Consider the following 15,058-nt stretch of genomic DNA (forward strand, 5'->3'; position numbering starts at 1 on the left):
CGGGGGAGTTTTGAATAAGCACAGCAGGGGTCGGCTGTCTTCCGTGATGGGGCGAGCGGTTGCTGTTGGTTACCATTAATCTCTTGTCACCAGCTTTGCATGGGCCCCTGCTCTTCAGCAGTGAACGCTGGCATCGGACAGGAGGAAGCCACCTGCCATGTCGGGTCACAGATCCCAGAAGGACAAGCCCTGTGTGTTTAGACTGTGGATGAAGTGGAAGAACCGTGAACGAAACAAACAAAAAAAGAAAAAGGTTTCAGCCATAAATGCTTTTTTTGCTACAAAAATATTATTCTGCAGTATAATGAATTAATATATTACTGCAAAAACTGATTTTGAGTGTTTAGCAAAGTGTGAGTTCAGGTGTCTAGAAACTCTTTGTCTGTCAATATCATACAGGGTAAGTAATCTGCGATTCCTGAACTGGTCTTTTTAAAGTACAGCTTCCATGACAGGCTACTGACCCACTACCGTAAACCGATACAAAAGTAAACTTACCATTCCACTGTAAACGAATGTACTTTAAGATAAGCAGACCAATAACACCACCTTGCCTGTAAATTGACCACATGGCTTAAAACCTCTGCTTCTCTGTCATGCTTTTGACATGGAGCTGATCCACTGTATGTGTGCCTCGTGCGAAAGAACATATATTTATTATGGGGTACTTGCTGCAGAGCATTGATACAGGTATACTCTACAGCAGGTCTTCAGAATGAATCAGTTATTGTGCTTGGCAGGGACATCCCTTTGTGCTCAGATTGGTTACAGATAAAATAAAGGGAGTTGTGATCGATGAGCCGTGAACTAAACAAACAAACAGAACACAGATGGGTCATGAAAAGAGCCTCCCAGCCTGACGCAGTTTTTAGAATACACAGCAGATGAACATGTAGGATCGTATCAGCAAATTGGCTATGCATGATTGAGAAATGCTGGCACACAGGTTTGTATTGTCATCTCCGAGTTTTGCCTCCAGTCCTCCCATTGTGTGGCGTTAGGCTTGAGGAATAACAGGCAGCATGCAGAAGTAAATTGGAATTGTACAAGGTTAATTGGGTGCCAGGAAGGATTCTACTGTAGGAGCCAAAACTTTAAATAAAAATGTAATATTCATTTCTACAACATTTTAATTTAATTTTTTTTCCGGTAGAGGGATCAGTTCAAATGGAAATCGGTTCAAAAGCAGGGCAGGTGCAGGGATGTCATTAAATGTATACAGTATGACAGAAGCAGCTATAGAGTGAAGTCAGGTGGGTACCCAATTTGAAATGACCAGTTGGAGTTTAGCCTTCCCTCTGCAGCCCTCTTACAGGCCAGGGTGACTGAAGATCAACGAGCAATTGCTGTCAAGCCACTTGCCTCTCTTCACATGCTGAACCTAAACAACTGATGTTATCAAGCCACATTTATCTCAAGGCAAGGGCCCACAGTCCAGAAAGGTTTAGTTTCAGGCTGTATTGAGATCCTACTGCTGTTTAGACTGTTAAGAAATCCCATTGTGTGGAAGCAAATCAGAATATTTCAGCAAGAATCCCCATTGCTCACTACAGTATGTGTTGGTGCTGATCCTCATAACATAATACCTTGAAGGTCTTCAGTGCTTGAAAGACAAAGCTATGTCCCTTCTCTTTGAATTGTACTCTAGCTCGGAGGTGCTGCTGTTGTAGAGGTCAGTAAGTACCCATGATTTATGTGGAGGTTAGCTACCCATAAACGAATCGCTTATAAATCATGATGCCATCTATGGTAATTGTATGATTCACTGCTGGAAATCTCAGTTAAAATATTGATTGCATGACGGACGTTTTTGTGAAAGTAATTATCACTTTTCTAATATGACGCACACAACACGGCCTACAATACTCAATGGTGGTACATTAATTAACAATTAAAGCAATCTCATTTATTTCAGTGTTGATGCTGCCTTCTAATTACAGTTCATCTGGTTTACAGACATTTTTTAAACGGTGCATGTGGAAATGGGATGCAAGGGGTAGATGTTGCACAGGTTTATATAGTATTCATTCATGGTTAAATGTAATATAATATTTTGACTCTTATCCAATTCAATCTATTGCATCTAATGCAGCAGTAGAGTAAATTCCACCCCCCAAAAATACTTGCAGTTTATAAAAAGCATGACATAGATCATTATAATGAAGTGCATTGGGTTCCTGTTTTAGAATAACATTGGGAAAGCTGGTGCTGCCTTGTGTAGTAATATAAAACCTGTGTGTGCGCCAATAATCTAATTGCATTGATAAGTCAGACATGATACCAAATTCTGAATGACATAGAATTGCTGTGATCCATTTGAGATTCTTATGAAAGTTTATCATGAAAGCGTATCATTTATTTCAATCATTAGTAATGCTTTGGTACATTAATAAAAACAAGTCAATAACTTTATGGGCAAAGTTCACAGGAAGCTTTTTGTTCAATGTTTTCCCTGAATAATTTGCTGTGAGAAAATGAACGTAATCCCTGGGCGTTGATGAGATTGACAACTGCTGGTATAAAATCAATGTCATGTCAGCTACAGCAATATTGAGTAGCACGTAACGGAAAGGTAGAGCCGATGTTATATGTTATATTCTAAAAAAAAAAAGACAGTGTGCTTTTCATTATCTTTCGATTATTTCTTTCCTAAATTAACATGCAGGAGTAATTGAAAATGGTAGTTGCTACATCCTCTCTCTTATTTCTTTGCAGGTTGTACTCAAGACATGAATGGAATGTAAGCAGCCAGCAATGGCGCACAGAAAAAGGCAAGGGACAAGCAGCGGCATGGTGGAGCCCAGGGTGAGGCCTTGCCCTGCCGCTTCTGCTGCTCTTGACAAAGAGGAGGAGCCGGAACAGGAAGACCTTCAGGCCCCGGAACAACAGTTCCACCAAGAGGTCTCTGACCTGAAGGACAGCCGGCCTCCCACCCCAGAGCCCACGGACCAGGAGTGCCATGACCACAGCGGGGATGAGGATTCCAGCTCCGACTATGTCAACAACACCTCTGAAGAGGAGGACTATGACGAGGGCCTGCCTGAAGAGGACGAGGGGGTCACGTATTACATAAGGTATTGCCCCGAGGATGACAGTTACCTGGAAGGTATGGACTGCAATGACGGGGAGTACGTAAATCACGAGGAACAGCCGGTGGAGACTGATGAGTGCCAGGAGGCCGTGGAGGAGTGGGCAGAATCTGAGGGGCAGGGCCAGGTTCTCAGCGAGGCAGCAGAGGAACAGATCTATGAAGAAGACCAAGACCAGGGCCTGGGGGACCATGAACCTTCTATGCAAACTCCCCTTCCAGGAGACGAAGGCAAGGCGACGGAGGAGGAAGAAGAAGAAGAAGATGATTACTGCCCCAACGAAGAAAGTTACCCTCAGGACTATTACGCCCCGGAGACCAATGGAAATTCTGTCTGTGTGTCTCCCTACCGAGCTCGGAAGGGCGGTGGGGAGGGGGAGGACCAGGAGGAGGATATCGACCAGATCGTGGCTGAGATCAAAATGAGCATGAGCATGGGGAGCATAAGCAGTGACACTGACCAGAGCCCAGAGGAGCCTGGGATTGAAACAGGCTCCAAGGACTTCAAGGATGTTGCTCTCAAAGCAGATCCTGTCCCATACACGAGGAGCAGACATGAAGGCAGGCCAAAGTCTCTGAACATTCCTCAAGCTTCGAGGCACAGTGCAGAAATACAGAGGGGGTTTAAAGTGCGGGCCAGGACTCCAGAGGAAAGGCAGAAGTGGGCCCAAGAGCAGGTAGGGCATTCCTGATGCATCAGGATTCTCTAGCATGAACCAGATTATGAAATGGAAAAATCGAAAAGATGGATGCTATTGGCATGGTTTGACTTTGTTTTTAATTTACACACATGCCAAAACGATATTAGCAATCTCAAATAATACCAGATAATTCATTACTTATTAAACAGATTAATGAGTTCAAATTAAAATGTTAAACCTTTAAAAAAAAAAAAAAAAAAAAAAAAAAAAGTCTGTGCAATTACTGTTGGTGCGAACTCATTATTTGTCTTTGTCAGTTTATCACAAATGTTGAAAGGTGCTTTCACATTTATTAAAATCTGTGGCAATGATTCATCCGCACACAGCAACCAGAAGGGATAGTGTCCTATTCTGTATTATCAGTAAGCACCTGCATATTGCTGATCTTTTCCTCTCATGAACTTCTTATGTAGTGTTTCAGCTGTGTATAAACAGATGGCAAGGTGTGGGAAAAGATGATTCCTACTGATGGTGGGATGTGCCACCCAGTGGGCTGCATCTGTTACATTGAGTAGGATTGTATGGAAAAAGAAGCTGGAAAAAGACCAGGGCTTTCTCAAGAAAGTCTAATGAGTAACAGGGCTATTCAGAATGTGTGCAGGAGCACCATCATGTGGAGAACATGTTTGTGGGAGTCTTTCTAGCAGGAGCTCTCCCATAGTAATGGCAATACCACCACTTCTGGAATTGATACACTACCAAACATCATGTTTAGCAAGGCACCCTGTGCTCCGTGTGTACATGTTAAGAACATTGTGGATGTCACCCCTCTCTCTTTATACCCCAGTTTGTTTTATTAACACACTAAATGCATTGTAATGGCTGGTTTGGTGTGTTAAAGGGCTGTAAAATTCATAATAATTTGAAAATACTGCAGGACTGCACTCTCACAAGATGAATAATGCATACAGGGTATCTTTTTTTTGTGATTCAATCTCTGTTTTAGGATAGAAATATCGATTCTTCTGATTGATCTGCCCACCTCTCCATGCACTGTGGTAGTCTCTTGGTAGAATAGCCTGATTGATCTTATCTGACTGAACCTCACTCCGCACCATGTGTATTCAGTTCTACTGCTTTTCCTATAAAATAAAAATAAAGTCTTGAAAAGTAAGTCTAACTTACACCATTTCCCAAGTCCAACTGCAAATATTGCAACCGGACCTATCTGACTTCAAGTCCGACTTGGGGATTCATTTCAAGTCCGGCTTGGGAGGTAATTCTTCCGTGTTTATTAAAACCAGCCTCTACTTCAGTTACTATGGGAAACCACATTTATTATGGAAAAACATAATTCTGTTTGATTTTGTTATGTATAAAAGAGGTTTCTTTTGAAGGTCTGTGCTGCGCTACAATATTTATATTTTTCCAGTCTTTATTATTATTATTATTCTGAATGATTATTCATAGAAGTGGTTAATGTTTGTTTAACATCAAAGAAAGTAAGGTTTAATTAACAAAACATGCCCAATCTACGAAACAATCTATTATATGTATTCTTTTTTTTTTACATTTTTTTTATTTAAATAGGTCATTTTGAAATTGAGATGTGTCGTTCAGATTAAAAAAGACAGCATAACCATCTCAATAACGACAGTATTGTAAATGTATTCTTGGGATCAACAAGTGTGCGTTCTGGGAGCTTCAAGTGCTGTCTTTTATTTGTCAACCTTGGGTTCAATTAATATGCTACAAGAACTGTACAGAGGTTTATAAAATGTTCAGTAACCCAATTGAAAATCAGGAAGGCTGAATAACAACAGTTGCGTTATTAATAAAAGACAAAGACGACGGCAACAGTAGTGAGTTTGCATTCTCTTTTAAATATTGAAAAGAACCTTGCAACCCCACAAAAGGAAACCTGATTGCACAATTGAGATCTCTCTTACTGATTTTCAGCTGTTCAGAAAAGCACGATGCTGGCTCTGTGTAAAGAACAGTGATGGTACAATAGGGTTACAGTGTTGATTTTATAACACCATTCAAAGTGTAGCCTTGCCAGCAAATAAATAGACGCAGACCTTGTAAAAAGCTGTATCAGCAAAGGACAGAAATGGCATTTGAAATGGGCTGGCACGCAAGGGCACCCTGTTGTGGAAATGGGAAAGTCTTGCTAAGGATGTAGTCTGTGGTGCGGTACAGGGTAGCATCAATGGCAAGAAAACAAAACAATGAGCGGAATGTATTAGAAAAATAAAATCAATCAATGTAAGGGGGGGGGGGCAAAGAAATGAATGGCTTTGAGTGAATAGATTTCAATCATGTAGCGATGGGTTTGATTTCCACTGTGGATTTGCATTTGGCATGCAGTCTGATTCCAGATCTAGGGATGCTGGTGTCTGAATGCTTTTTAAATCAGAATTTACTAACAAAGCACCATAAGACCAATCTCCTTGAGTGAAATGAACATTTCAAGTAAAATACAGCTATACCAGATACTGTACAAAACCAAAAACACGTCTTGCAAAATCCTGCTTTGCATAACATAAAAAAGCCTGAATACAAATAATCTGATAAAAAAAGCTAACAGTTTAACTCCTCTATCTCCAAAAAGATTTAATCCTCAACATCTTTAATCTCAAATTTTGCAAATCGTTTTATCTAATGCATTTTCACCTGGTTCTTTTATATTTAGAAAATAAAATACATTTAAAATAAAAACACTTGGAAAAATTAAAAATAAATTTAAAAAGAAACCTGACGTTATGTATAAACTATTTTTTGTGGCAGGTGTATATAAGCTATTAATTGTCTTTTCTGGCACTGTACTGAAGGCTGGTTCCTGTAGCAGCAGGTTTCAGTACCGTCAGATTGCTGACCCATCTTGTTAAACAATAGCCATACTGAACTGGTAGGAAGAAAGGATGTCTTTGACATCATCCACATGCAACCAGCTTGCAACAGTTACCTGGGCTTCCTGGTGTTTTGAAAGCAGAGCTAGATACAGGTTGATTCTGTGTATAAGACACCACTCCAGGATTCTGTACCTTGGGGAACAAAGTGTGTGTTTAACAATGAGTCTCTAGTACTTAAACCTATGTACAGGCTGCATGGTTTTTAGGCGAGATGGTGTACAGTTCGTGAATGGATGGGTTCGCTACATCTTGGTTGGACTGAAACATACAAACAAAATGTGCAATATTCAGTGAACTCCTATATTGCATCGTGGTTTAAGATTAAACAAAATGTCTCTGGCGCATACAGTACCTTCTTAAACATAGGACATTTGATCTTTTTCTAATCATGTCTAGGTGTGTCACAATCCAGATCAGCCAAGGAAACAGCAGCGATCAGACCTTAACGGACCAGCTGAAAACAACAATATCCCAGAGGTAAGCAGTGTTTGTTTTAATCAGTTGATAAGACATTCCTATAAGCACTAAACATTAGTATTTATTGGTATTATGGATGTTTGTTTGTTTTTTTCTTTCTAGATCCTAACCATAGTTTCTGATCTGTGTAGTTTCTATACTGTAATGTTTTTAAGTGGGGTGGATATAGTTTTGTAATACCAATGGTTTTGCTCATACTTAATGTTCTTGCATGACTGTACTTGCTTTGTTGTGTGCTGATATTTCTTTTCCGATATCTACTGATGTGTCTAACATAAATTGTTGTTATATCAAGACCAGAACTGGCCTTGCTATTTTTTTGCCGTCCTTTGCTCCCTTTGCACTTTATTAGTTCTGTTCCAGAACCCTACAGATGTCCTTGAAAACCATAAATCTAGAACTGTGATCACATGATGATATTCATTTACTCTGTTCTGGTACTAGCTCTTGACATATCCTTACAATTATTTCAGCTGTATCCCCCCCAAACTAGGTTCCTGCTGCTCGGTTTAGTGAATAAACAAGCGGAAAGCTGTCTTGAGATGTAACATGCCCTGACTGACATCACATATCCAGTTAGACTGGCCTCCCCGAAGGATGGGTGGTTGCTGCCTTTTGTCCTTAATTGAAATGGAATGCTCGTTAAAGAAATGCTTCAGCATTGGTGTCTGTTCCGCAAGGATCATATCCAGTTGTGTAAAACCAATGCTATGTTTCATGTTTTTAGTGAAGAATTGACTTGAAGTGCAGGTATAGAAAGTATGAATTAAACTTGTGGCTTATTTTCTGTTTTACAGTCATAAGCGTATTCTGTTTCTTTCAGTAGAGGTAAATATAGTATCTTGTTTGACATACTCATGTTAATGTAAATGAGCCCGAATATGCTGCGGGACATTCATTCTTGGTAAAAAGAGCCAATAGCTTATGTTTTTTTTTTTTTTTAAAAGAGAAATGCTATTTCAATAGATTTTGGGTTGCTAATTGTGTCTGTCCGATTTGTTTTCACAGTTGAGCCACATTCCATCTGTTATGTCACTTCCTCCTTTATTATTTAAAGACTTTGTTTTGTAAAAAGGTGAACATCTCTAGACTGTAGAAGCGCTCTTCATATTATATGTAATATGAATGAGTATCATGCTTTTATTGAGCGAGTTGTGTTTATAGCAAGATAATAGAAGAGAGTTGATGATGAAAGAAACATTTACTCGCATTAAAAAGGATGAACAGTGTCATGACTCATTTCTTGAAATACAGACTAAGTATATAAACTTTAGTGCTTTTCAGTGCTCTTCTAAAGATTTTGGCAGAAACCAAGATAAGTATACAGCTGTTGTAATCCTCATTTCTCTACATTCATTCACGGCTTGTGTTTTGCAGAAAGCAAAGAAGACTGCTTCCTTCCCCAGCTTTGTAGATGGTAAGCCACTGCTTTCTATTCTTACTCTGCAGACTGTTGTGTCATATGCTGCGCTACTGTTAATCTTTTTTGGGGGAAAAAAAATGACAAAACATATTGCATACTGTATAAGACTATTACATTGACAGGGTCTTTCTGTACAGGAAGCAAAGGGATTTAGTCCATCAAAGCCATTGTCAGTTGAATAAAATGCACATTATTTTTGTACAACAGTGTCTTGCATTTGAATTCTCAATGTATTTCCAAGAATAGACATACATTTCTAGCTAAACTAATTGCTGGAATTGAATGGGGTCGGAGGAACAGATTGCTATGGTTCACAGGTTTTACTAGTCTGCAACAGTTCAATATTTAGTGTTTAATGAAAGAACAGTTTCAGTAATGTGCCCTTTGCAGCTTATCAGCCATTTCCGTTCATTTGGTTGCTGTGAATGGATGAAGCTGAACAGTACCTTTAGCAGTCTAGAGGGATGGCTGTTAATTGCTTGTTCTGATGTGCAACAGCACAAACAGGGCTTTTGTTCTGCAAACTCATTTGTTGGACACTAATAATTCCAGTCATGCTACAGTATTGCAGTCTTATTTTTTTATTTCTATGGATGTGCATTTTTTTTCTTTTCTTTTTAATAGAAACATTGATTTCCACATATTCTCCCACAAAACGTGTGTTTTTCTATATGTAGTTAACAGTATAGTAGGTGAATGGCTGGGCTTGGATCTGAAACCAGGGCCTCCTGCTCCCCTGTCCTCAGCTATGACCACCCGGCCACACAGCCTCCATTTGAAAAGTAGGACCTGTTCATATTCACAATAATACAGGCCCATAGCATCTCAAGCCATGCTGTTGACTAATGCTTAATTAACCTGTCCCTTACTGTGGTATTGACATGTTCCACCTCCTTATATTTTTTGGACTAGCTTGTTTCTTTGTTTCTTCTCTCCTGGTACAGTATGCAGTACATTATTCCTCCTGTAGCAGTAATAATTATTTATTTATATTCTCCTCCAGCTTTTTATACCCTTTGTCCTCTCTTTTTTTTGCACTTTTGCTTTTCATCTTGTGAAAGCCACTGTCTGGAAATGTATACATTTTGCTCCTGCATCAGTAAAAAAGACAAAAAAAACATGCTAAACAAAACAGCCCCTGTTTTTTTTTTAATTTCTAAGGATATAACCCAAACCTGAACTGTCATTTACTGTGCATCAATAGCTGTAGCTGCTGCTTGCATCGCCATGCAGAGGAATTGTGTGCATATGTACCATTCCATTCTGACTGTCTACATGTCATTGTGTATTTTTTATACTCTGATTCACATTGTGTGTATTTATTTATTTATTTAATTATTTATTAATTCATGTAGAATTTTCACTATATATATATATATATATATATATATATATATATATATATATATATATATATATATATATATATAGAATGTTTCTATATAATAAATTTGGCTGACCACTTTGCACAGCTACGATGGAAACCTGTTGCTGCTGATCAGAAAGATGTGTTCCATCAATATGTGTTTGCGTGTCCTTTCAACTGTTTTTAATGCTGGAGACGGAACCCATCCATGAGACGAATACAGTATTAATCAGTAAATTCAATCACACTTGTATTAGTTGCAATACATCACCGAGGTTGACCCATAGAGGGCGTCCCCCAATATTTCCCCCCTGCTGTTGAAAGTGGTCGACCTGACTTTTATAATCACCATCAGTACAGTTAAATTGACTTACAGTATTTTCATGTAAATTCCTTTCATTATCATAAACTGAATTTCACTGTACCAGACACAACCAACAACAGTATTTGTCATGAACAATTTTATCTTCATTTTGTCTTTTCTGAACCTGATTTAACAAACTAAATCGTTCACTTTTAATTTTGTTGCCATCCACCTTCGTGTTTTTCTTTTCTTTTAAAATAAGTACAGTATAACTTAAAATGGAATTCCATAGGAATAATCTCGGCATGGCTTATATATTTGACTGATTTTATAGTTATACTGACACCTTTTATGGCTCCAAAGGAATGAATTCCAATGGAGCATCATTGGTGTGGGAACAGCCATTGGAATTTGTGGCTTTGCAGCAATTAAGTGTTTCCTATGTTTTTAAGGTAGTAAGATTTGGAAGTTTGGGGCTACCTCAGGTCAAAGTGATGTTTTACAGCTAGTTGAGTACAGAGTATTCAGTGTGCACAGTGAACCTGTACTTCATTCAGCCTTTACTGGAGGACACTAGCTTGATTAGACGCCATGATGGCTTCTATAGCCGGACTGTGTAAAAGGTTAAGTTGTAAGAGTAGACATTTACAGTTGCACTATTGCAGATACTTTTGCTAGACCGCTTGGTACAGCTGAAATAATCAAATGAGATGCAGTACAGTGAAAGTCTAACCCAGCTCTTTTCCCCAGTTCCAGGACCCTGTGAACCAGAGGACCTCATTGATGGAATCATTTTTGCTGCCAATTACCTGGGCTCCACACAGCTGCTCTCAGAGCGCAACCCATCCAAGAACATCCGCATGATGCAGGCCCAGGAAGCAGTGAGCCGTGTGAAGGTACAGCATGGTTACTGACAATGCAGACCAGTCGTGAAACACTTCCATTCATTGACAGGTGCCCGGGTCGCATTTCATTTGGTATACCCGGAGTACAAAAAACAAAGTTAATAAAGTAGAAAATGTTTGAATTTGCTTTTCAGAATTTTTTTTTATTCCTGTTATTTTGAATGCATTCAGCATTCTTTCTTCACGTTTCATAGTAATTAAGAAATATTTTAGGTTGAATTTGCAAACAGAACTCTTCACAGATGCACTCACTAGATTTATCTGGACCGATCTGCTGCAGATAACGATGCTGTAATTTTGAGAGACTTCGCGTTTAGTTTTAAACCAGTTCTAGACCCCAGTACTGTGAACGATCACAGCCAGCGAATAGGAATACAGCAGCTTAGTAGGTGCCTCAAGCAAAGTTGACAGAAGATGGAATATTACCTGCTTAAAATAACATATGCTAAATAACCAGCAGATGCATTTGCATCTTACATGGTGATATCTTCATCAGTTATGCATGGCATCCCTCAGGGCATGTCCTGTTCTGTTATGGGGTTTAGTGTGATCCAGTCTTTTAATTAAAATGAAATCCAGATTGCCCTTTAAATCAAGTTGATGTACCATTGGTTATCTTTCCAATGCATTTTTTGATGTTGGTGAATTATTAATATTCTGTGGCTGTGTGTCAAAATAAACCAACATGTTTGTAATGAAGAGATTGCTGCTTTGCAAATCCTTTCTTTCCCCTTTTCTGTGAGAGAAAGCGCTATACAAAATACATTTGATTGATTGATTGATTGATAATACAAATACTGTGGAAAGAGGACTGCATTCAAATAAACCACAAAGTCAGAAAAAAACAAGCCTAGAAACCCCAGTCCTTGGAACCCACATGTATGGCAGCTTGACTTGATGGCTGTATTTCAAGGCACCAAGGACTATTAATGTGTCCCTCAGCAAGCCACCAAGACCCTAAAACCATGGCAACACTAAAACTGCCTCAATTCCTGAATGTACCACTCAACTAGGATTAGCTGTCAGACAGGTCTTGGTGATAGTGCTTATTTTTTTAGACCACTGTAACACAGTAAAGCAATCCTGGCTAATACATTGGCTTGTCTGCTCTCCTGCTCACTTTTAATGGTACTCATGGTAGATGCTGTTGTTTTTTTTTTTAACAAAGCTCTGAAAGGTCACTGGCATTTTTTGTGATTGTGAGTAACTGAATTGTTTTCATTACCTGAATGCTATATATTCTGCTGATACAGCCCTGGCCTGCAGTATATTTTGGTAGCTCAGTTTTAGATTTAAGATACAATTACTGGTGGCATCCATTTCAAAAGCACTGCATTTTCCTTAAATTCCTTTTTTGTTAAATATTTATAAAAAAAAAACAAAAATTGCTGTATAACAACAATTGCATACCGGTATGCCATTTATTAATTTTTTTTTTTTTTTTAAGGAATTTTAGGAAAATGTTCAATATTAGTTCAATTTTCAGCTGCACGGCTTTTGAATTTGATGGCAATGGTAAGTAATTGCCTTGGACAGACAGCTGCACTCAAACACCTAACGGGTTTAGGTAATAGAATAATTCACCACTTACATCTGCACAGTGTATTGAGTGTCTTCAAAGGAAGGCTTTAAAGAGGATACTTTTTTTCCCATAAATGATTTAATGGGTAATGCAATGTCAGTTCAATTGGAGTGAGATCGATGATTTAGGGTAATACTCAGAGAAAGTTTGGGGATCTTTTTAACAAAGCAGGTCTACTTTTTGTATAGACACATTATTATATAGTACCGTGGTTTCCACGTCTGAGACTTCTCAAACAGTTTATCTATGGCGCAGTACAGCTCATTCTATTTAAAGAATTGCAGTCTACGCTAATGAATTGACCAACAATAAAAGCCAATTCCACATTGGATGTGGTTAACAACCATCTTGTGTCCAGGATCACAAAGGTAGTTTTACAGATCAGTCCTCAGAGAAAGGTAATCAGTTCAACTAACAGTTAAAAAAGCAATGCGTATGGGTGCAAGCTATTACCCTTCCACAGCGGGGGGAGGGGGGGTATCCATCCTCCAGTGCATAGTCCCTAAATAAGATAAGACTAATGCTAAGCATTACACTAGATCAGCATTTCAGCATATAGTACATGAGACTGCTTTAAGCAAATGGGGGAAAAATCAGTGAGTGAACAGTGATTATGGGAATTGCTTTTGGCATATGCTTTTAGAATCCTTTGTTTAAATTCATTTCAGGCCTTTTTTAACTTGGGAGGGGGGTGGGGGGAGTGAATCTTATTGGTTTTGTGCAGCTTCTTATGCATTAAGCACCAAAAGAGAACTATCCATTATGATGTCAAAAGAGCAAGCTGTCTCTCTTTGTATTAATAGCACTCAAAAATACAAGAAACAGATGCACTCCTTTTAAGATTTCACTAAAACACCCAATTCAATTACATGTCCCAACACATACACAGAATGTGTTTTACAATAGTATTCTGTACTGTAAAGCCATAAATATTTGCAACATAAAATATATGGCGAATCACACCCATAAAACCTATTTTGCTTCAGAAATGTTGGCGACCTGTTGCAATATACAAAGTATGTATTGTTAGTGGAATTTGATATTCGTGCAAAAATATTTGCGTTTTTTTTCCCCATATGCAAAAAACACATAATAAAAGGCTTGCAAATATTTATGGCTTTACAGTATTGCATGCATTAAATATGTCTGTATAGTGCAGGCTCTTCTACCAGTTTATCTACGTAATATGAAAATATATGTGCTGTATATATAATGGCATTGAATAACTGCAAATCAAAATCTATTCATGTTTTCAATACATTTCTGGTACTGGCTTGGGGAGTAGGTATTCAATCAGTGTAATTTAGGAAATGTATTAAGCACGTAATTGGTTTTCTAGCAGATGAACTACACGCACACGCACGCACACACACACACACACACACACACACAGTCGCAGATAGACGCAGCCACACACACACACACACACACACACATCCCCCAACTCCATATATGCAGTACTTGCATTTTGAGCAACATTTGTGCATGACAGGAGACAACCTCAATTATATAGAAACATGAATTTGACCTTTTTCTTTTTTTACTCATTGACCCTGAGAGCCAATCGACGGTCCTGCGGTGTATTGAAAAACCTTTCCACCTCTACCTTGTCAATTTAGATCACTGTCAGGTTTGGACAGGCTGCTTAGAGTACACTGTAATTCCCATGTAACCGGTTTACAGCCTTCAGCTCAAAATGATTTTGAATCCAGGTATTGTGGGAAATTCCATGTCAGTGTTCAAATGCATTGATCTCCCGGTGACCTTCTTTTGTCTGTTTTTGATTAACCTGTACATAAGCAATATTCCACTTTGCTCCACACGATGTCATTGTAATGGTCACAGTGATGTAATTGCATTCCGTCCTTGTAGAATTGGGCTGAGGGTGTGGGGAGGGTCTAGTGAGAGCCATGTTTGGCTTTGTTCTAATAATGTCCTTTTCACAGTGTACATTGTGCTACCGTTGCTGTTTTAAAATGGGTAAATAGACTTCTTTTAACATTTAGTATAATTAACCTTCAAAGGATGGCGTGTTGATTCCGTTTTGCAGAGGATCTTATACTCTATATGATCTTACATGCAAAATGATTAACTTGTACTGTATTTCATGCAGACTATTTGTTACATTGACTTGACTTTGGGAATCTCTACAGCTCATAGACCTACACCATAGCTATTCAGGATTTGCATAATTCTGAAAATCATTATTCATTTTAAGTGTGTACAGTGGACAGATGCATGGCTGTAATTTATTCTGTAACTGGTCAGGGACCAAACCTGGCATTCGTTATGACATGACTCTGCCCTATTGTGTTACCCAACTCATGGATTGTTGTTTATTATAAAAAACAAATCCA

The 15,058-nt window shown here is 38.7% G+C and overlaps 1 protein-coding gene across 8 annotated transcripts in view; it reads left to right on the top strand.

Moving 5' to 3' along the window:
• LOC117428194 (amyloid-beta A4 precursor protein-binding family A member 2-like) overlaps positions 1-15,058 on the top strand; it is a 60,520-nt gene that overhangs the window by 32,339 nt on the left and 13,123 nt on the right. For 5 of the 8 annotated variants that reach the window (XM_058995235.1, XM_058995234.1, XM_058995237.1 and 2 more), the window contains 5 exons: positions 2,716-3,765; positions 7,041-7,121; positions 8,499-8,538; positions 9,222-9,326; positions 10,965-11,110. In XM_058995235.1, the coding sequence (XP_058851218.1) occupies positions 2,734-3,765; positions 7,041-7,121; positions 8,499-8,538; positions 9,222-9,326; positions 10,965-11,110 (1,404 nt within the window). In that variant the 5' untranslated portion in view covers positions 2,716-2,733. The remainder of the gene's footprint in view (positions 1-2,715; positions 3,766-7,040; positions 7,122-8,498; positions 8,539-9,221; positions 9,327-10,964; positions 11,111-15,058) is intronic. The other 3 variants (XM_058995240.1, XM_058995241.1, XM_058995242.1) reach the window with 1 other exon arrangement.

Source organism: Acipenser ruthenus, chromosome 21 (assembly GCF_902713425.1).
Source record: "Acipenser ruthenus chromosome 21, fAciRut3.2 maternal haplotype, whole genome shotgun sequence".
Taxonomy (NCBI): domain Eukaryota; kingdom Metazoa; phylum Chordata; class Actinopteri; order Acipenseriformes; family Acipenseridae; genus Acipenser; species Acipenser ruthenus.